Genomic DNA, 22,863 nt, shown 5'->3' with positions numbered 1-22,863 from the left:
CCGGCCGTGGCATTTGATGTTGCTCAGGTCCCTTGATGCCGAGAGTCTTCAAGCTGGTGTGAGTTGCATCTTTTAAAACACCGACCTTGAATTAAAGAAACAAGAGGCAGTGGTTGGCAAGGGAAAATAAAGTCTCCGTCTCCAGCCCTTTTGTTGAAACGGTTTGTTTTAGCTCAGTCGTTTTATTGAACTTGGAAAAGCAGTATTATTAATAGCTGCCTCCTCTGAGGGAGATAGGGAAGCTGGCCACTGTCAATTCTTGCCTAGGAGTTAGAGACAGCTCACGACTGCGGGTGAAGTCCATACCAATTAGAGATCCTGTGTGTTTGGAACCATTTAAAAATGCCGTACAGGGCTCAGAGGAATTAGTGTGAAACCTGGTGCAGTGCGGCTCCATTATTAATCTCTACAGAGAATAGATACCAGATGTTTACACGGCCCAGAGGACACCTCAGTGTTCTCGACAGCCTGTGGTGCTGGTGTCCTGAAATAGACTCAAATGTTTGCAGTGATTATGGGGGGGGGGGGGGGCAGGGAGGGGGATGAAGGCACCTTATTTTACATCTAAATTTATTAATGAATGTGTTTGGGGAAAAAAGTCATTCTTTTGATAGAAAAAAATAATTCATGTTTAATTGTCATTTATTAAATGTTGCCTAAGAAAATAGAATTCATTTGTCTATTTTTCCCCTACTTCTTCGATTGGTTCAGTCGCAGATGCATTCAGACGTTCTGTTCCCGTCCTTCCTCTCCCCTCCCTTATGTGTCTTCCTCTCCTTCCCCCTCTTCCTTTCCTTCCCTTCTTCTCTTTCTTGTTTAGAAGAATAATCTCTCTTTCCTCCGGTTGGGAGTTTGGGAAACCCAGCCCTGGCTCAGGCACCGGCTCAGTTCTTGATGGGGACCTTCCTCTGTAGACTCTGATGGCGCATACACATACCGAAGGTTCATGCTTGTCTCTTAAGCGCTGGGGAGGTGGGAACAGGAGATCTCTTGGGCCTGCTGGCCAGCAAGCCCAGTCTAATACTGGGTGAACCTGAAGCCAGTCCCCGGCTTCCAAAATAAGGTGGACGGCACCTCAAGAGCAACACCCCAAACTGACTTCCGGCCTACGCAAGCACGCACACACGCATGCACACACGCACGTATTTTTCATGAGGGCAAAATGTAATAGAATTCACCACAGTAACATTGTTTGGTGTGTAGCTGAGGGCATGAAATAAATTAATGGCGGAGTGAAACCACCACCCAGTTCTATAACTTTTCACCTTAAAAAGTGGAAACTTCAAATCATCAAAAAATAATAATTCCTTCCCACTTCCCTGGGATCCTGGGAAACACCATCATACTTTCTTTCTCCGTAATTTTTACTGCCGTTAAGTGGGGATTTATTGCTTTTCATTAGGTTTAATTTTGCTGTTAGCAGAATATATTTTCTTTATTGTTTGATTCATTCAAGAAATATCTCTATAGGCTAGGTATTTAAAAATATATTAGTAAATAAAGCAGCCATGGTCTCTCGGTGCTTAGAGCACTGTTAATTTTGAATTAATAAATATATAAATATTTAATAAGTAAATGCTAACCATGAGACATCGTTTGAAGTAAAAGTCCTGGTTTCTCTGAACAGGTTCAGTGTGGACACAGACCTCCAGTTACATCTCTGGAGTCATTTCTTGAGCCATATTTATTTTTTCCTACGCTGCATCAAGAGCAAATCACATTTTAATGATCCTTTATAACATCTGGTCCATCAAGATTTGTTTGGTAAACCACAATATACTAGGAATGACACAAAACACAAAATAAAGTACAAAATTGAAGTTCTCTGTAAGCCTTTTGGAGTATCACTTCTGATTAGAGTCTCGAGGAGCACTTGAGTAGTGCTTTTTTAATTAGCATTTCTAATATTTTCACATCTCACATTCATTTTTATTTAGAAATTTTAGGAAAAGTAACATTGTTACTTTAAAGATGCTTTAGGAAACCGAGAGCTGTGGGATGAGTGGGAGGGGCCAGAATCCAGATAACACAGAGATCACGTGCCCACTGTGTCACCTGCCTCGACTTCCTTCCTGCTGCCCTCTGCCGGAAGGAAGAGGATTTGTTTCCTCTCCCTGCATTTACATCTTCCCTGTAGATGCTGTGGCTGCCCTGGGCCCTTTAACCTTAGCAGTTTCCTTTTTGAACTCTGAGCTGGTTCTATCTCCGTCTTTCTAACTCTTGAAGCACTCTTTATTTTCTTCCGCTAACTCACTCTTATGCCACATTTAAGTACCTGTCTGGCCTGCCTCTCCTGTATGTTCACCTCCTTTGTGTCCTCACCCTGAGCGAGCGTGCCTTTATGTTTGGATGACTTTCAAATCTGTCTCTCTGACTTAGTCTTTACTTCCAAGGCCACTGACCACTCTACCTTCCTTAAGAAACCGATTTTAAGCTTTGCACTGAAAGTGTGTGTCAGCCGTGATCCAGCCCGGACTCCAGGCTGTTTTTGCTCCTTCATCTTGCCAAATATATCACTGTCACCAAAATCAAGGAACTCATTTAGAACCATGGTTCTCAACCTGTGGGTCAGGACCCCTTTGACGAACTTCTGTTGCCAAAAAATACTTACATTGCGCTTCACATCGGTAGCAAACTTACCAACAGGGATAATTTCATGTTTTGAGGTCACCATATCATGAGGAACTGTATTAAAAGGTCGCAGCATTCAGGTTGAGAAACAAGGAGACCATCATGGGTTCTATTTCAGTGTAGAACCTTCCAACACTCCTAACTTCACAATCTCTCTTATGGTTTGTTTGTTTGTTTGACTTTGCAATCTGCTTCTAGAACCATCTTTTAAAAAGACAAACATGATCTTGTTAGTAGTGTATAAAGCCCATAAGCAGACCCTACATTTTCATATCCCACAGACCCTAGAATACAGAGTTTAAAAGGCAGTCAGACTGGGGTTGGAGAGATGGCTCAGCAGTTAAGGGCACTTGCCACCCTTGCAGGGGACCTGGGTTCGGTTCTCAGCACCCACACTCACAGCTCACAGCTGTCTAACTCCAGCTCCAGGGGGTCTGGATCTGATGCCCTCTTCTGGCACGTATTCCTACAAAAATAAAATCAAATATTTTTAAGGGTATATTCTAGCTACCTTTTTATTTTTCAGGTGCCACCTGACAAGACTAGATACACTGCGTAGGAATGTGTGCCCAAAGCCGCAGCTCTGCTTTCCCGGGGGTTACTGTTGATCCTTTGTCATTTGCTTCCGGAGAGATATCTTGTTTATAGAGAGAAAATCCTGTGGTCCTCACATGGGAGTGGGGGGCTTCTTGTTCTTATATTTGCAATGTAAATTTGCAATGTAAAGCACAACAAGCTTTAAAACAATGTTAGAAACATAAACTTGTAAAGTTGTGTGAGAGATGTCTTTCCCAGAATCCCAGAATGTCTGATTCTGATTCTAAATTCTGACTCTAAACTGCTGATTCTGAGCTGGCAACACAAGTGCCTTCAGAGTGCTTGAATACTTAGCCCACAGTCAGTTCTCAGCCACAGAGCTGTACCTCAGCCAATTAAAGCTGCTTAGCACAATCCTGACTTTCATTTATTTTGCTCATTTAGTTTTACATTGCTGAGAATCTAACCCAGAGCCTCCTCACACACACCAGGCAAACAGTTTTCCATCAAACTACAAAGCTCAGGGCTAACTTTAGTATTTGTTTATCAATAAGATCCTTCCTGTTAGTAGCAAAAAAAAAAAAAAAAAAAAAAAAAAAAAAAAAATTGAAACCTTAAATCTGCCGCTTCTTAACAGAAAATATGACGTGGTGGCTGAAATCTGCAATCTTATTTTCTTGCATAAGATATATAGAATAAGATGCACTGTCATTTCTTTCCCGCTGCAAAAGACTCCTAAAATTAGGGTAAAAAAGAAGTGAGCAAGAGGGGTAGTAGCCATTATAGAGCCCTGGAGTTGAGCACACAGGGAAGTCTGAGCAATGTTTCTAAGAATGAAAATGTATATAATGGATATTCCTGCTTTTCAAACACTACATCCCAGACTATGTGCAACAGTTGATGCCCAGCAGAGTAACAAAAAAGCTCAGAGTTCAGGACTGGCAAGAGCAAATTGACAGGGCGGGGGAGGGTGGAAGCCTAAAGGTATGGCAGACCGGTTTTATGTCTTCCTCACTTTCATATTTGAAAGGACAGATCATCAATTCTCTACATGAGAACGGTCCTGGAATACTGTTCTCTTAAGATATTATTAAGCTGGCTGTCAGTGAATTGGGGCTGCTGTTGAGGTTCTGGTCCTGTGATATCAACTATTTCCCTTTTAGGTATTTAAGAAACCTCAGAATAAACCCTTGTCTGTCAGCAGCCTTTCTATTCAGAGATAAGAGCCACTGAAGAAATAAACCCACAATTACGCCTACTAACAGAAGCACCTATGTCGAGCAGGTGGGACAATTTATCCAGCCTCTATTCTTAAATAGACACCATGATCAAGGCTCTCCAGAGATGTGAGAAGAGAACCAGGAGCTGAAATTAATAAGACCAGAATGTCAGTTGCCCCGGAAAAACATATTTTAGAAAATTGCAGAAAATTTAAGTTGAACCAACCCTCCCATTGGTATTCTCGGAGGTATTTGAAAGGTTTTATATTTGTGAACTTAGATAATACTATTACAAACACCAAAGACCAAGAATATCAAGAAAAAATGAATCATTGAAAGACAGTCAAGATGTGACGTCACTTCTGTAGACATTCAGTGGTTAAAGTGGTGCGTGTGTGTTGCCTGTGGATCCGGATGTTCATGGAGGAAGCAGTGTGGGCAGGGTCTGTAGAACAACTGCCTTCATGCCATCCAAAGGCCTGGATGTAGAGAGCTGGTGTCAGACCTGGCTGGAATCATAACACTTCTTTGTTAACAAAGTGGGGAAGCTATCTGAAGCAGAAAAAAAATGTAAACTGAGCTACCTGTCAAATCTGAGTAGATAAAATATTGCATCTCCTCTATATTTTATCCTTGAAATGTTTTAATTAAAAATATAAAAATAAAAATGTTGAATGGTTAAAAAAAAAAATCTCTTATATCACTGATGACCCAACTCCCCTCCCCAGGGGACAAAAACCATACTTCTTAACTATAAAAACCTGGAAATGGGGGGGCTTCATAAAGATAGAGTATGGAGTCTCAGTCTTTCACGAAAGGAATTGATTTAAAACATCTAAGATAGCGTGATCTAGTGGCTGAAGCCTTCCGTACCGTGGACATTGTGGTGAGAATGTTTCTTGTGTCTGTTCTATCCATAAAACCATGTTCTCTAGTGGCTAAAGTCTTTTGCATTGTGGAAACCATGGGGGAACGTTCTGTGTGTCTCTGCTGCCCACAGCACAGCGGTTCCCTGTGGATTTGAGAGCAGTCTGACGGTTGAGGACTTGGCAGGTGGCTATCTTCAAATGGCTAGTAACGACTGTATTAAACAGCACAGGTTTAAAGCGAGCAAATCAAGAGATGACCGAAATAAACACTTTTAAAAAGGGAATTAAACAGGAAAACGATAAATCATGGTTGCCTGTAGGCAGGTAGGGGATTGAAGGGAAACTTTTCCTGATGAGCCATCTGCACGGTGTGATTTTCTGCTACGAGGATCTATTTGGTTGATTACTAAAACTTATGGAAGACTAGATTGTAACCAAATGGGGTCTTTGAAGGAGAGTTGAGAGTCATCCTTTTTTTAAAAACGAGATAAAAGTTACACTGGAAATGTCAAGGATTAGGGATCTAAGCCTCAAACAACTGTTGTGGGCAGGAGGCCTTCCTGCGAGTGTTATTTGTCTTGGTATAGCTAAGCAGGCAAACGGTGGTTAGGGAGATGAACAGGTTCAGGCTTTCAAGAAACCCCAAACTTACCATAACTTGAAATATTTACAATTAGAGAGCTGCGAGACTCAGTGGACCCTAAGCAGACAGATGTTCATCTGAAACCATGCTCAGATATAGTTGTCTTTAGTTATGTTCAAACTTAAGTCTACATTCAGATAACATTTTTGGAATGACCTTCCAACCCACTAGACTTTTGTCCAAGTTTCTACTGTTGCCTACTGACTGATCATGTCGGGACCTTCCTGGGGTTTCTAACTCTGACTTGGGAGTAGAAGAAGAATGGAGGGCGGTGGATATTATGTATCATCTGATTGATAACAGAGAATGAGGGTCACACTTTGAGGACACAGTACAGATGGACTCAGCTTTTTTATAACCTATTGCTAATTTCAACAATTGTTCATTTGCTTGTTTGTTTAAACTTTTTGAAAGAGGGAGAGATAGGACCAGGGAGCTGAAAAGGATTTTCACAGGAGATTAAAGTGAATATTATAAACTTGGTCCACACTATTTGAGAAGCACCAGGCCACTGTTTGGTTGACGGTGGAGTAGCCTCAGAACAGCTGTATCAAACTGCATTGTGGATAAGAGTGGAATAATGAGTTTGATTGGAGTCTAGCAAGCACTAAGGGGGCAACTTCGCGGTAGTAATTTGGATCATTTGCTTTGGGTCAGAGGTGTTAATGAGCATATCCTGAACTTGCTCCCTACTATACAAGAAGTGTTAAGATACAACTGCAGATAACCTGGCCCGATTGTTGAACGGCATCAAAGCAGAACCATGGCACTCAGAGTTGTCTGTTTGCCTTGTAGCTGCTGGGTTTATTTGCTATCTTGAGATGAGAATTCCTTCAAGAGAGACTGTATTTATTAAAAATAAGACAAATCTCAATACTAGTAGGCTGAGAACTAAAAAAAAAAAAAAAAGTACAGTTTATGTTCTTTGAAATGAAATGATAATAGGCCCAAATCCAACCTCATCAAATAGAAACAAAGGGGGCGTACTGGGGGTGGGGGTGGGGCGGAGGGAGCCCACTGTTTATACAGGTTTTCACATGACTTTCCTTTTAAAAAGTGCATGGAACGCATCCAAAACAAATGATGTTTAGTTGGATGAGGAGACCAGAAGGAAAAGCCCAGAGAACGGAGGATAGATGATCTTTCTTTAATGTCAAAACTGACATAAACACAGTTCCCTCCCCCCCACCCCCCACTCCTCAGCTCAAGATAATTTTCTCAACAAGACGCAGATTGCTTCAGCCTTTGCCTATCGCCCTTTGAAGCGCTCCCCTCGTTATTAGCAGTGGGGGCAGGGTTTCCTTTGAGGATTTTTACAGTACTGAAGAGTTCCTCCTTTAAATACTTGCACATGAGGAGGGAATTCCGCTTTCAAAGAGCTGTCATCGCTGCGGGCTCCCTGTCATAGGACGATTTATTCCCGGGCAACGGTCCTCCTTAGCTTGATTGTCGTGAAGGACTTACCTTTCCAGTGGATCTCCACTTTCTGTTGCAACTTACTTCCCTGAGACAGACACACAGCAACACAACTGGTAACCTCCTTTGTTAATGTCACCAGTGACAGTGGTGGCCACTGCCCTCTTTACAAATGCCATTGGTCATGGGGAATTGTTTCTCTTGTCGCTCTCCACCAATTAAAGTTTGAAGGGCGTACTGAACATTTGATTGCTTTTTATTTATTTATTTTTACATCTGTCTTTCATCCATAGTGCGCAAGGACACTATAAGTTAGAGGAGTATTGAAATGTCTGTACAATTGTTTTTCAGTGTCTCCTCCAAAGTAAACAGCATATTAAACAACAACAAAGAGACTAGTCAGCCACCATTTCTTTGCGCACTTCCACACCATTCTAACCCTCCTTGAGATGCTCTGTTCTGGACTATGATCTTCTGGAAATTTCTTTGAACATTTAGTTCGGGTTGACAAAATATGTATCTTTGTGGCCAACTAGATCATTTGAACTGAGATACTCAGATTTAACTAAGTGTCCTTATCACATAAGGATGAGCTGGGTTGCTTTGTCTTGGTGGTGTTTTAAATAAATGAATAAAAATGTATATAGTCTCTAACTAGATGCACTCACATCGTGACATTTGGATTTTCCCCTTTGAATAGTTTGTTCACTAGAAAACAATTAGTACTTATCATTCATTCATCCAGTCAGTCAGTCAGTCAATGTGCTCCCAGAGGCAGTCAACTCATTCACACAGGGCATTCAAGTACTTGTATAAAAACTCAGTCTCCTTCTCAGTAGTCTACTCAAATGAAAGAGCCCTCAGCCTTTTAGAGAGGAATCGGCAGGGTGTGAAGAGGCTGAGGGAGTCAGATTTTCAGGTTCTAGCTTTGGTTCCCCTGCCTACAACTTCTGTGCCCCCTTCTCTCTCCCCAAAAGGCCCACAGAATGCTTAGCCTAAATGTTCCACATGTCTCTGCTACCCCATGTACATAATGAAATAAACAATCTCCATTCATGCAGAGAGCCTAGCAAGCATGGCGTGTGTGTGTGTGTGTGTGTGTGTGTGTGTGTGTGTGTGTGTGTGTTTTGTCTTATCAGTCTATGTGATATGTTTCAGTTATTCACCCCCTTGCTTAATACTTCCTGGAAATCAGGGTGGTGAGCATCCATGCTCTCTGAGTGGTATAATGTGATGCTGTGAGTTTGGTCTGTTTTTAGGCACTTATCACCCAGGAAGAAAGCACAGAGAAAAGCCAGCCAATCTCAGAATCAGAGAAACAGAGAAGACGAGCCAGAATAAAACTCGGTGTAGCATGGCGGGGGAGCAACATCCATGTCGCCATTCCTAGTGTGAATTTTGGAAGTAGGAAAACGTGGAGTCTCATCCTTTACCTTTGCTCTACTGAACCTCAAGTCCCAAGGATTCCACAGACTCCCACCCTGGCATTTATTGCCTTAAGCTCTACTTTCAGATGTGTCATGCCATGGAAGGGTTAAAAGGACAATATACAGCGTTTTCTTTCTTTTCCTAGATAAATGACATCATTTATCAATGTCCTTAAATAAGGCCCTGAAACTTATCCTCACTAGCAACTGGCACTTACTTCTGTGGTTTAACAGAGAACACCCGAATGTGTGAAGCAGTCACTGTAAAACAAAACAGGTCAACCAGGTCTTTTTAGAGTTTAATGCACAATGAGTAACGGGTGACTTTTAGCATCGAGTCTTGGAAGAATGAAGTTCTGAGATGGTAAGGCTAAGGTTGTCTGGGGCGTTGGTAGCAGTCCTGAGTTCCCATGGAGGAAGTGGAAGTGGTTTTTGCTCACACTGTTAAGTGTAGCAATGACTGGGAAGCCTGAACCCATGTAGAGCTGGGGACATGAGAGTTTGGGCAAGCTTCTTAGAAAAAGTTGGCAGAAGCCAAGTTGTTTGAAACTGGAAATCCTTACTGTTGGTGTTTGGCGTTTGCCGACTGTTTTCTTTCAGTGTGAAGCACTTCCTTACTGTGAAGCACTTCTTTTAGAGCGCCTCTCCCTTCCTGCGGGAACAAATGGTCCCTGAAAGGGAAAACTGTAGGGACACCAGCAATTCAGCAGCTTCTCACCCCTGTCATCGTCTGGGCACCCAGACTTCGGGACCTCCATACATCTTTGGAAGAAATGTTACAAAAACAAAAATAAGCAAACCAAACTGTGCGCCCTACTCACCAAGAGTTTCTGAGAATGTGTTTTTTTTATAAAACTAGACAACAATTCATGAAAATGGGAGGGAAAGATGCTGTTTGAGAAATAATGCTGTCTATAAACGCCTGGGTGTGCCACTCTGAACTTTTCCTAGGAAGTGAGCAAGACCTTCACTTATATGTGCTGTGTGCCAGATACACTTTAGACTAGGAGAGAAATCAGAGATAGTGGGTAGGTTGGCTACCCCTTTTATTTTAGCCACATGAAACAGAGAATAGAATAAAACATGATTTTCTAAAGAAGTACGGGGTGGTTGAAATGTTAACATCCAGCCCAATTGGTGGTTTTGGAAACTGCCACAATGGAGGTTCAGTAGTGCTTCAAAGTCAAGCCTAGTGGCTCTGAGGACAAGAGAAGGTGGCCACAGAGCTCTTTCTAAATCTGGACACTCACAGAAGCTATCAGGTGATTCAAGACTATGGAAGGAACCGCAGTAGCGCGTCCCTGCCTCCATCCCATGTGAGGGAGGGATTAACCTTCTATGTTATCTTACTCTTCTCTCTCCCAGCTTCTGACCTTTTCTCGAAGCTTGAAGGAGGCCTGGCCACAAGCCAAGGCTTCGCTTCATTAGCTGCACCATCCTTGAGAACTGCGTTCTAACCCAAGCCTTTGTCTCTTCTCTTTTGGTCCGCGTGCCTGTCCGGCCCCAGGCTGGCCTGCCTTCCATGATGTGATCAGTTCGGAGGCCATCGAGTTCACAGATGACTTTTCCTACGGGATGCACAGGGTGGAAACCAGCTGTTCTCAGGTGAGTTGACTCCTCCTGCATCCCCAGCAGGTGGCTCGCTCTCTGCTGCAAACACTCCCAAGGCTTCTCACTGTACTTACCTGTAGTAACTAAGGCCAAGGGACCGTTCACAAGAGGGACAGACAAGAACAGCAGGTTCTTTTTAATGGTTGAATGATACCGTCAGTCTTCGGACTTTAAGCAACACTAACACCATGTCAGTCGTTGGCTTTACAATATGAAACAACCATTGGTAGGGAGAATTTTTTTATTTGATTTACTATTGTAAGGGTCCACGATTGGTCAAAGGATGACACCCCAGACTCAAATAGTATGTAAGTGCAACGGGTGTTTTATTCTGCAAAAGTCCAGCATGCTGGGGTCTCCCTATGATAGAGAGACCTCGAAGTGAGCTTGCAGACCCAATTTAAAGCACCATAGGGGAATGCCAGGGCAGGTGAGCTTTATCTTACTCTTGATAAGCATCCGGAACCAGTATCAGGGCGTGAAGGCTGGAGCCTGAGGGTTTGATTTTTTTTTTCTATTAATAGTTGACTTAGTCTCCTTACCTGCCAATTTGAAGTCTGTCATTGAATCAGCCTAGCCTTCTCCCTATAATGGTGAATGAAGGAAGCATTTGCGGGGGTGGGGTGGGGGCGGGGGTGAGTGAAGATTTCATTACATAGCCTAGTGTAACCTGATTTACTGATGTGTCCCCCTGGCAGTTCTGTTATCCAGTCCTTATTCACAATGTCTTTAATGACTACGACCCACACGCAGTCTGTGAAGCTCTTGGAAATGGCTTTTCCTGGGTTACAGGTTGGAGGGAAGCTGCTGTCAGAAGTGTAAGTTAGGCTGGTCAAAGAGGAGGGCAAGCTAGACAGCTCTGGGTTTCTGCCAGTGTATATATTTGTGCTTATTTCCAAGGATGTTCTAGTTAGTCTGATATTGCCTGTGTGGATGAGAGCGAGGCGGACATGAGAGTAGTTAATGTGTCGAGAGCCTTCAACTCGTCAGTGGCTCTCGAAGAGACACAGCTGAAACTCCTGTACAGAGAAAGAGCCACGGCATACGCTAAGGCAAAGAGTTCAGTTCTATCTTAGTTAGGGATTTACTGCTATGAACAGACACCATGACCAATGCCAGTCTTACAAAGGACAACACTTAACTGGGACTGGCTTACAGGTTCAGAGGTTCAGTCCATTATCATCAAGGCAAGAACATGGCAGCATCCAGGCAGGCATGGTGCAGGAGGAGCTGAGAGTTCTACATCTTCATCTGAAGGCTGCTAGCAGAATACTGACTTCCTAGGCAACTAGGACTAGAGGGTCTTAAAGCCCACACCCATGGTGACACACCTCCTCCAACAAGGCTACAACTCCCAATAGTGCCACTCCCTGGGCCGAACATATACAAACCATCAGAAGTTCATATCTGTCCCAAACAAGTGAAAGATGGACTCAGAGTTCTGTGTTACTGACATTTACTCTGGTACTACCCAAGACTGTTGTTGGAAGATGTTTTTGCACAGATTGAGTAAAGGGAGGTACAGTTGGGTCACTGCAGGAGCCGAGTGGTCACCATCGGGGCCACCCTCAGGACTCTGCTGCTGTCCTTTTCCCAGTTTCTCATCTTCAACAGGTGCAAGATTCTTAGAGAAGTCATTAGCACTTTCATTTCCAAGAGGTACTTGTTTGAGCCTGACCGTCCAATGAATTTGTGGGGTTTTTTTTTCATTACTGAATTTATTCTTTGACGATTTCATACATGTAGATAATATGCCCTGAGAATTTCTGTTTTCAATTAAAAAGTAGGGTTAGCAAGTATACCATCTTCCACATACAAAGACCTCCCTCTCCCTTGAAAAGCATAATTCTTCATTGATTTAACTCATGTTTTCAGTTTGTTCTCCTCTGAGAAATGGGTCTGATCATGAAGGTGGAACACTCTGCCACTGGGTTTGATCCCCAGAGACTCTAATTTCAGTGTACTGGGCACCGTCTGTATGGCAGCATTTTCTGGGGCTCCGCTAATTAGTGGCCATAATACCAGACCTGGGCTCTGCCCTCTAGGGAATCTGATTGCAGAACTCTCTCCTTCCACTGTGTGAATTCCAGGGATTGAAGCCATGTCCTCCCATGGCTTGGTGGTGAATGACTTTACCCAATGAGCCATCTCACCAGCCTCCGAGGTGCCACCCTCTTTTTAAAATCTGCTTTCAAATCGATTATGCATCTACTTTCCTTTTGCTCATAACCTGTCCTTAATGCTGAGTTCCCTAAACAAATTCTAAAGGCACTGAAAAGCTGAGACAAGAGGTATTAGCCTTCCCCAAGTCCCTAACTTCTGATCTGCTTGTGTCTAGTCCTGTAATTCAGGGTTGGAGTAATCATCCCCCGACCCCTCCAGGCAAGATAACATCAGCAAGAACTCAGGAAAGATTTTTTTCAAAGGTGCCCTGAGGAGATCAAAGAGATTATGCCAAAACAGGATAGTTCTCACAGAAGGCAACCAGTGCTTGGCCCTATGGAGAAGGCGTGTTGTCTCCATTGTTCTAAAGAGGGGCAGGGACCTGCTTCTCACAAGCTTCATTTCTGGCACTACCAGACGGACTCTGCCTTCCAAAGGCTTTGTCTTTGAGCCGAGGGAAACGTTGAGCTTCTCGTCTGGGTTCAGAGGCTCCAAGAGTCCTTATCTGGCCTAGGCTCCTCAGTTCCTCAGCTAGTAAGCAGCATTATGTCAGGAGCTTAAAAGTCAGTCAAAGAGGTAAAATCTTGGAATGGTCAGTAGTCCAGGAGAGTCAGTCTCTCCTGGAAATACTAGGGATTCTGCTGCCTTCCCCAGGTAAGAATTGTAAGCGGGAGACTAAGAGATCACCTAACTTTCTTTAATACTCTTGAAGTCACCCATTAAATCCAAGTTCACACAGGTTGTGCCGAATGTGTTACTGCTAAAGCCATCATAATGTCCTTGACATTTGTTTTAGACCATTATTAATGTATCTCGATCAACAGAAAGGTAGAATATCCACAAACACAAAGAGTGTTCCCAAAACTAAGCAACTCTTTAGCGGCCCTCCAAGCCTTAGTCATCTTCTGTAGATGACAACTCCTGTATCGCTGATGATCGAAGATGCCCGCACATCACTCGGTCTTTCTGTCGAATCGTAACACACACCTGGTGAGTTCACAACCATTTCCTTGACACAAGATTAATCTCGCAAGCACAAAGAAGCAGGGCTCCTGCTTGCGCACAGGTGTCCTCAAGCAGCGCGGGAGGAAACAGTACTGATGGCAAAGTAAATCGCTCTTCTTCTGAGAACTCTCTTCCGTTCCCTTCGCGAGCCCATGTGCCCAAGTGTAAAGGCCTAGCTTTGAAAGCGCTTCATTTTGCAGATCAAACACTTAAGAGAAGCTGACAGTAAAAAAGCCAAAGCATCCTATGAGAAAGGCCTGGAGGGACAGTGGGAAATACCTCAGTGCAGAGCTATGCATCTGTGTGGAGGGTGCACTGCTTGTGTTTCTCGGGTGGGCGGTCCGGGTCCAGGCGATGGAGGCTGGGAACTGCAGTCAGAGTTAAATCTCATTCTCTGTCTCTTCCCTAGGATGCCCTGTCTCTGGGTTCTCTGCAGGTTCCCTCCCTGAACCTTGCAGAGTGGGAAAGGATTCCTGTGAGAGTCAATGTTCCCCTTCGAACTGTTTTTACCTGCACCTTTGGAATGGCGACTAGAATACTCAGGTGCAGCGTTTCCCTGTAAAATATAAAGAGCTGCATAAGTGCTTAAAGGATCTGAGAGCGCACACCGGAGAGTCTATCCCTGGATGAAATCACTAACAGCAGGCTTCAGAGATTTCTTCATCAGGCAACCAGTTTCTTTCAGTTACTGCCAGGTGTGCTGAGTGATCCCAGCGCGTTGCCAATTGGCTGGGGCCAGGGAGGCAGAGCTCGCAGGCGGCTAAGGAAACAATGTATCATTGACAACTTCCATCCATCATCTGAGCCTCTGGCCCGGCCAGAAGCTGGAGTGAATGGGCTCCATGTGCGCTCCCTTTGGGCTTGTGCACTCTCGAGCCCAGACCAGTAGACCTGAGAGGAAGCTAGTCTTCCCTGAGAAACAGCAGGCAGTGAATGGCAGGCACCGATGTGGTGGCAGAGATAGAAGTGAACACCCGTGCCAAGCTCTGTGACCCGGTGTGCTGGGAGGAGCCTTTAAAGCATATTGTGATGGGCACCCTGAGGTCACCTCCATTGTTTTCCAGGCACTGCTTTATGGAGGCGCCAGGTCTTTTGGGTTCAGACTCTTAGAGAACCTGACCTGAGGTTGAACTCAAGTTAAGTAACATGCCAATACCTACCACCAGGCTACCCCTCCCCCCCAACAAGGTCTGTATTCCAAGTTCCCCCCCCCCCAAACCAATTTCCAGGCTAGTTCCCAACAAAATGCACCCCCAGGTTACAAGCCAGGTTACAAGCCTGCCCCTGGCACTTCAATTCTTAACAACCACCAATCAGGAAAAACACAAAAGTTACATTTATGGTTTGACTCTTAGCACCAGCCAATTATGATAAAGGCCATAATACCAACCCCCCCCCCCCATCAGATGTGTGCCAGGCTAGATACCCACTTCTTGTCTCGATAAATGCTTGCCTGAAACTAAGCTTAGGGCTGCCCCCTCCTGCTCTGCTGCATCAGAGACAGTGGTGTGGCCCAAGCTTGAACTTGGATAAAGAGACCCTAATGCGATCGCATTGGAATCAGCTCCTTGGCTGCCTTTTGGGGTTCACGAACATTTCGTGGCACAACGCTACCCTAACCCATGTTTGCTTGCAGATAACTGTTGTCTTCTCCTAACTTCATCTTCTTTTCTCTGTTACTTTTGCCTGTACCAGAGATACATGTTGAAGTGAAGTGTTCCTTTCTGTTTAATCAGAGGGCCAGTCCCTAATTAGCGAATAGAAGGACAGGTTGAAAATCAACTTAGGTCACCACACTGAATCACTGTCATGTAGTTACTGAAAAGTGTAGGGGAGTTAAGAAGACCATATAGATTCCAACAAGCTTTAAGTCTGTCCTTACCGTACTTTTTCAACAGGGAGGCACGCTCACACGTACACTCAAGAAACAATTAGTGAATTGAAGCAACCTCGTTTATTTTGCCCAGAGAGCTGTGTTCTCTCAATAACTACTGCTGTGCAGGCTCTCATGCCCCACCTCGGGCTTTTCCTCCGCAAACTTCCCTCGGATGCTGAGTGACCGAAGTGCCAGACCTGCGCGTGAGATCAGTAACAGTATGCCAGTCACAGGATGCTAGCTTCCTGTCAGCCTGCACCTTACACGCTTTGGCAGCAGAAACAAGTGTTTCTCTGTGTCACGGGATGAGCACATGGAGTCCTCCAGTGCCTCTTAGCTGCCGATACCTGTTGGCCTCTATAGGTGGTAAAAGGGAAAAGCAACCTGAGGTCGCCAAAACCTGCACAGACTGGGATACAATAACGCAAGAGTTGTTTTTGTAGGCCTGCTTCATATTTTATTCCTCCCAGGCAATAGATCAAACCACTTCAGGTTCACTTTTAGTCCTTTAATAAATTGACACGGTATGTTGGCAGTAAGGCAAGGATGTACCTTTAACATGGAAGTGCGGGGAATGCCGACGCAGCTATCAGGACTGTTTATTAGAAACCAGAGAGCCTTTAGCACTGAGCTTAGCACCTGCAGAGAGAAAAGCGAGACTCTGGGTGTTTCCATTCTGATGAGCATCTTACATCACCTCTCTCTTCATACCACCCCCTTCTTAGACCCTTCTCAGTGTATAAACAGCTCTGGTGGGAGGATGGAGCAAATCACCTATAAGCCACTTCTGTCCTGGTTTTACCTTAATCCCCAGTCCTTCCTCTCCCACTGGACAGCCACTTCCTTCATATGTGTTTCCGAAGCCACCACAGAGGCCCCTCTACACCTCGATACTTCCCCTCCCCAACCCTATCCCTGTCTTCTCCTGGCTTGTTTCTACTGACCACACCTTATGGGTCACTGCTTTTCTTGCTTATTGGTATCTCCGGCTGACAGGTAAGCACTCAGAGGCCAGGGATTGGTACCTGAATCTTCAGAGTCTAGGACAGTGCCAGGCATGTGAACAGGTACTCCATAGCTGTCAGTTATGTGGAAATCTGTGGAAATCATTTAGTCCAGCCATTGGCTTCTCTGCCGCACAATGAGGTCTGTGTCCCCAAAGCCTTTCGGAGGTGGTGCATGGATGTCTCCATCTATCTACCCTGTCCCGGCTAAGAGGAAGCGGGAGGTGTGTGCATGTGGCGTGTGGTACCATCTGGAGCCATACTCGGCTTTAAAACAGTTACTGCAGGCACGTATTCAGTAGCTGGCCTCTGTGGGGATGCTGCATCCGAATGACATCTCCACTCGATGGAACATTACCAGCTGTCCTTTCTTCTGACACTCACCTTCCTCAGTACTCTGAATAGTCAAGGACTTAGGTTTGAGTGAACCGCCTCTTCCTTCCCCAATGCACTTCGTGTGTGAAAAGAAAAGCCAGCATGACAGTCCACCTATTGGAAGCTAGAAGACAAGCCATGGTACGGGCTGGAGCCCTCCCATGTGCTCTATTTGCAGCTTTGGTGACCATGACATAAATCTCCCGAGTCTTGCCACTGCTTCCCTGGGTTCCAAGAACATCCAGGACTGATGTTAAGTTTTATCACCCCTGCAAACAACCCTCACCTCTGTCATGGCCAGTTAAAGTGTATCTTTTACAGTGGACTTCTGCATATCTGAAACCCACCCATCCAAAGCCAAAAAGTCATGCCCGGGGGAAGAGATTTCATTCTGCCCTGTTTCTTACAAGGGGGGGATCAAGGGTCAATTCAATTCGTAAACTTACTGCAGTCAATTTCCAGCTGACTGAGAGAGTTCACAGATCAAAACATACAGTGGCTCTTAAATGATGTCTGATATGCACAATTCGAGTGTTTTTTATTCTCAGCATGTGGTACAAAGTCTGTCTGGAGCCATCTCTTCAGCTATTGACAGGCAGATTAGAAATGGTTCAGGATGCTTTTCATTATTCTATTCCTCCCCAAGCCAGCCAGCCACTCCAACGACTTCCCACACACTCCCCTCAAAGCCCACTTGGTGCATGTGTGCCTTAAGCATCCTTTTTCTCTTACAGTGTGGTGCTCATCTCGGGCACATTTTTGACGATGGACCTCGTCCGACCGGCAAAAGATACTGCATCAACTCAGCATCCTTGTCCTTCACTCCTGCAGACAGCAGTGAGGCAGAAGGAAGCGGCATCAAAGAGAGCGGCAGCCCAGCAGCAGCAGACAGAGCTGAGCTGTAAAATCAGGGGTAGCGGTGAAAACAAAGTGTTCTTAATGCACAACTGATTGAAAAAAACCAAAAAGTGGTTTATCTTAACAGAGCTATTTTTTCAGAAGCTATAAGGGCAGTTTATGCTGCTGAAAATGTTTCTCTCTCTCTCTCTCTCTCTCTCTCTCTCTTTCTCTCTCTCTCGTCTAGATGGCAGTTCTGCCCATCCATGTATTTTGCTGTTGACTAGGTCCAGAACTGTGTGTAGCTCTTGCAAACGGAGATGGCTTTGTGGAGCTTCTTGGTAAGCTTCTATGTAGCCTTGGCATCATTTTCTTCCAATGCATACCTTCCTTCAAGTTTTGTCCTTGTAGGTACCCTCCTTTTGATTAAGAGGTGGAGGTTGTGTAGTGACATCATAGAGCTGGTGCTCAGCAGCAGAGAGGAGAACTGGCAAGGACAGAGCATCTAGACATGTGGCCTTTGCGATAAAGATGGAGTGTTGTGTTAGATTGCTAGGCTGCGATAACGATGGAGCGCTGCGTTAGATTGCTAGGCTGCACGGAAAGTCTGAGCTAAGGTTGTTTTTTCTCACTCGAAGGGTGTGAAGGTCTGAAGTCGTTCCTTATGTTACATTGTTGCCAGATGTGAGAGGACTCAGGGAAGGTTGCCGCAGAGATGCAAAACATTACCTCTGGGCAGGTCTTTATTTTATATTTTCCACTGAAAACAGCAGAATGTAAGACAAGTGTAAAATACTAGGCTCCATTTTTTTTTTTTTTTTGTCCAAAGTTCACAAAGAAGAATGCTTGCCCATTGCCTCTGCATAAGCCTTTCTCTGCATGCCTCATGTGAACTCCATCTGGACGAGCATTTTAGAAGATTTCCCCCGTGCAAAATAAAATATTAGGGACAACACACTTCATCAGTAGGAAAGAGAGAGATCAGAGAAGACCTAGTATGAAGTCTTGAGCACTAAATAATCCCATGCTGTGCAAAAAGGCCAACAGGATCTCACAGGTACTGCACCTAAACCAGACTTTCACATAGCATCAGAAGGTCGGAGCAAGGATGTCGGGGATTAAGACAGAATAGTCAGGCCCAAGGTCCACACTTCACTGTGTGTACAAGGGACAAGCCATTTAGCCCCATTGTGCCTATATCTTCGTGTACACAATAGGACTCATATCTTTATAAAATATATTGATACTCTCAGGGCAACATTACTATATTGCTGTACAATTAATAAGATCAGTATTTTAAAATCACACTGATCCGGTTGTAATTGCACAGAGCAGGCCAAATTTGCAATGGAAGAAGCAGAGGTGCACTTGGCTGGTTGGTATGGAAACAGCCGAAAGCCAGACCTTTATCTTGTAGCAATATGGCAGGTGTCTCAGTAGTGAGCGTTGTGGTTTTTGAATGCTAATCCTGAAATGTGGCTTTAAAAGACGCTTAGACTTCTAAATTTTTTGAGGAAGACTGGCATCTGCCCCTCGTACTCAGTAATGATGATGAGAACAGGCGAGTGACAGTTGCAGACACAGTGGGAAGCAATAAAAGCCGGGGCAAGCAAGCTGAGACTACCCATATCCAGCAGCTCTGCCTTTCTCAGGTACCTCCTGAAGGTCCTGCCATCCTGCCGAGTCTTCAGTATCACCCAGTTCTAGAGACGTCTGTGCTTTTAACTTGGAACACACAGGAAAATTACCTAAGCACTGGGGTCCCCCCAGCTCCAGATGTTTACCCCAAGCTCAGGGCTACTCTGCACACCCCGGGCTTCATTCTTCTCTAGAAACATGGGGAGAGTCCCGGGTGAGGCTTCCAGACTTCCATAAAGTTTTCACATCATCTCGAAGGATTCCATGTAGGGTGGCTAAGGACAGACGTGGGTCTCACGGGATATTGTCACAGCTTGGCATCCATCCTTCGGAGACACACACAGCCCTTTCTGCCCACTCCCATCTGTGTGGTGGCCTTCCCAGGGTCCCTTGGATATAAGCCAGAGTGTTGGAGTAGACAAAGAAGATAAATAAGGAGGTTCTCACTCCACAGAGATGCTAGGTTGTTTTACTCTTCCTTCATTTTTCTCATACTATAGTACTAACCACACACACACACACACACACACACACACCAATAACGAAAATTTTGTTTCCCTTTAACTTTTACTGTTTTGTTTTGTAACAAAAGCCATCTTTTTCCAGCACCAACTTATATATATAATCCTATATATATATATATATATATATATATATATATAATCCTATATATATATATGTGTGTATATATATATATATATCATCCATTGAAATAAAAAAAGGAAAAAGAAAGAAAATGAGTACATACAATTTAATTCCAGATTTCTTTTTGGGGGGCTTAAGTGGCATCAAATTTTGGTATATTTCTGTCTTATGTTAAAGAAATATATTGCTAAAATGTCAGGGAGCGCTAATGTCAGCTGTCAAGGACTAGATTTACTTTCGCAGGATATGGAGCTCAGTGAGCTGAGGTGGTGAGGTGTATGTGATCTGTGGGAATTCTGCCATTTAACACAGGAGGTTGCACGGTCTTCCTTGTCAACACCCCAGCTCTGACTGCACCGTTGGGCCATGCAGAGATGGGCTAGTAGGCAGGAACCACGTCCCTATGAGTGCACAGAACAGATCGGAAGGAAGCAGCAACATCCAATGTATTTCTGAGTATTTAAACTCTTCACTTCTTTTATATATGTAAAATCTTAATGCAAATGACGTAGCTGTTGGAACAAAGACTCTCCATGTTGTTTAAAATGTCTTGCTTTCAATACAGAAAAAAATACCAATGAGAATTAGTACCATGTGCTGGGGGTGTGTATGATGCTTGATCTAGAAAGCTTTTTAATAACTTTTCTTCTGATAGTTTAAAACTTTTGAAAAGTGACAAGAAACCTTCATTGAGAAGCCTTTTTCGATATTTGTTGTATACAGAAATTCGGTAATAAAGTTTCTTTATAAAAATGTCTCTCTTCTCTGCTTCCTAAAGACCAACCGTGCTCTCTAGCGTGGCTTCCCACCACAAACAGACAGTGTAGAGCGACTTCCCCTACAGAGCTGGCCTGTCCTTAGTGCCCAAGGAGGCTCTCCTTTGCTCTAGCCTTTGGAACTTGGACATCCCGTGTAATGAAAGGGCCTCTGAGACTCCTCCAGACCAAAGGACAGGAGGACAGGGACACTTCTTCAGTCGCCACCTCACCACAGCAGAATCTTCAACAGTTCCTGTGTGTGTGTTGTGCTAAAACTATGCTTCAGAGATTCTCACTGTAACTGCAGGTGTGAGACTGCAGGCCTGTGACGTGGTTGGTGCCTAGGCTCTGCTAAAAAGTCTGGTGTGAAACTTACACAAACGTCAAGGGTTGGTCTCTAGAGAAAGAGACATAGAGATTGCCACTGCTCATTACTTTTTAAAATAACAAGTCACATTTTTTATTGGTTATCTTATTTATTTACTTTTCAGGTATTATCTCCCTTCCTGGTTCCTCTCCCCCCCTTTTTTTTAAACCTTAAAACTCATCTCTATAAATGGGGCACAGTGGCTCATTCTGTAATCCCAGAATTTGAGACACTGAGCCAGGAGAGTCACTGTGAGTTTAAGGCCACCCTGGACTACCTAGTGAGGTCCCATGTAGCCTAGGCTACAGTTGAGACCCTGTCTTTGAAATCCAAAACAAAATAAAACTTCATCTACAGTTGGATCTTGGTATGATACTATCTGTGGTTGAATTGTTTGGGTTTTACTGACCTATTTATTTGAGGGAGAAGCAGGACTGCTGGAGACTCGTTTTTTCAGTTGGTTCTCTAAGTCACATTCCTGGGATCCCAAGTACTGACCAGCAGTTTCATGCAGGGCCTTTTATGAAACGCACACACATATATACACACATATAAAGTCTTACTTACTATTCTATCGCTGTGAAGAAACACTAAGACCAATGCATCTTATAAAAGAAATAATTTAATTGGGGGCTTGCTTACATTTTCTGAAGTTTAGTCCATGATCAGCATGGCAGAAAGCATGATGGCAGGCAGGCATTCAACTAGAGCCATAGTTACTATCTACCTCCTGACTGCAAGCAGCCAGTCATGGGTGGAGGTGCAAGTGTGGGCCTTTTTTGAAACCTCAAAGCCCACCTGCAGAACACACCTCCTCAAACAAGGACATACCTCCTAATTCCTTCCTTCCTGAACAGTCCACCAACTGAGAAACAAGCATTCAAATATATGAGTCTTTGGGAGCCATTCTCATTCAAACTTCCACATATAACATGTACATCTATCTCATCATCTATAGAAACTTTTAACATTTCCCATGTTTCAGTAGTAAAGTGACTTTTGGACAATACTAGTATCCAACAAAGTTTGAATTTACAAGTTGTTCACGGGGCAGTCTCAAAGGCATCCTTATTCATTGGTTCTTGAATTCATCAAAGTGGATTGATAGTCCACCATTTTAACAAGGGGCTTGAAGATGTACCACGTGCTACCAAAGAATTTTCTGACAAGAACTCTGTCCTTTCTCATCCAGATGCTGGTCTTGTCCTAGGCTGACCTTGAGAAACAACAGCTTGACAATGACTACCATCTACTACTTGGTGTAGATCAAGCAGCTGTGAGGCCTCCCAACCTGAAATACCAGAAAGGTTATCATGTGACCATGGAAAAGTCTGGAACGATTGTGAGTCAAAGTCACAGACACCTGGCAGTTGGAAATGGTCTCTCCCCCCCACCCCCACCCCCGCCCCCAAGTGGACAGAGTTCTGCCTGCCTCTGCCTCTCATGTTCTGGGAGCTGTCTGAATTAGGGTTTTGATTTCTCTGCCAAAAAAGCAACTTAGGAATGAAGTGTGTATTTCTCTTAGACTTCCGGATCACAGCCCATCACGGCAGGAACCCGGAGGCAGGAACAGATGCAGAATCCATGGGGAAGTATTGTTTACTGACTTGCTCAGCCTACTTTCTATAGAGCCCCAGGACCACCTGTCCAGACTTGAGACAACCAACACTGGCCTTTCACCGTCACTTACTAATTAAGAAAACAATTCACAGACTTGCCCACAGGTCAACCCAGTGGAGGCGTTTCCCAATCCCTCTTCCCATACAACTCCAACTACTAGTATTAAGTCTGCATAAAACTCCCCAGCACAGAAGCCAAGTTACAGCCTCACCCCATATATA

General features: G+C 44.3%; 1 protein-coding gene across 2 annotated transcripts in view; it reads left to right on the top strand.

Annotated features, from left to right (window-relative positions):
• The window catches only part of Msrb3 (methionine sulfoxide reductase B3), a 117,912-nt gene extending 97,262 nt beyond the window's left edge, over positions 1-20,650 (top strand). Inside the window, exons 6-7 of one of the 2 annotated variants that reach the window (NM_177092.4) lie at positions 10,251-10,348; positions 17,512-20,650. In NM_177092.4, coding sequence (NP_796066.1) covers positions 10,251-10,348; positions 17,512-17,682 — 269 coding nt within the window. In that variant the 3' untranslated portion in view covers positions 17,683-20,650. The remainder of the gene's footprint in view (positions 1-10,250; positions 10,349-17,511) is intronic. The other variant, XM_006513766.4, reaches the window with a different exon arrangement.
• Positions 20,651-22,863: the final 2,213 nt, after the last annotated feature.

Source organism: Mus musculus, chromosome 10 (assembly GCF_000001635.26).
Source record: "Mus musculus strain C57BL/6J chromosome 10, GRCm38.p6 C57BL/6J".
In the NCBI taxonomy this organism is placed as follows: Eukaryota; Metazoa; Chordata; class Mammalia; order Rodentia; family Muridae; genus Mus; species Mus musculus.
Note: the sequence above shows the minus strand (reverse complement) of the source record. Positions and strands in the feature narration are given on the sequence as shown.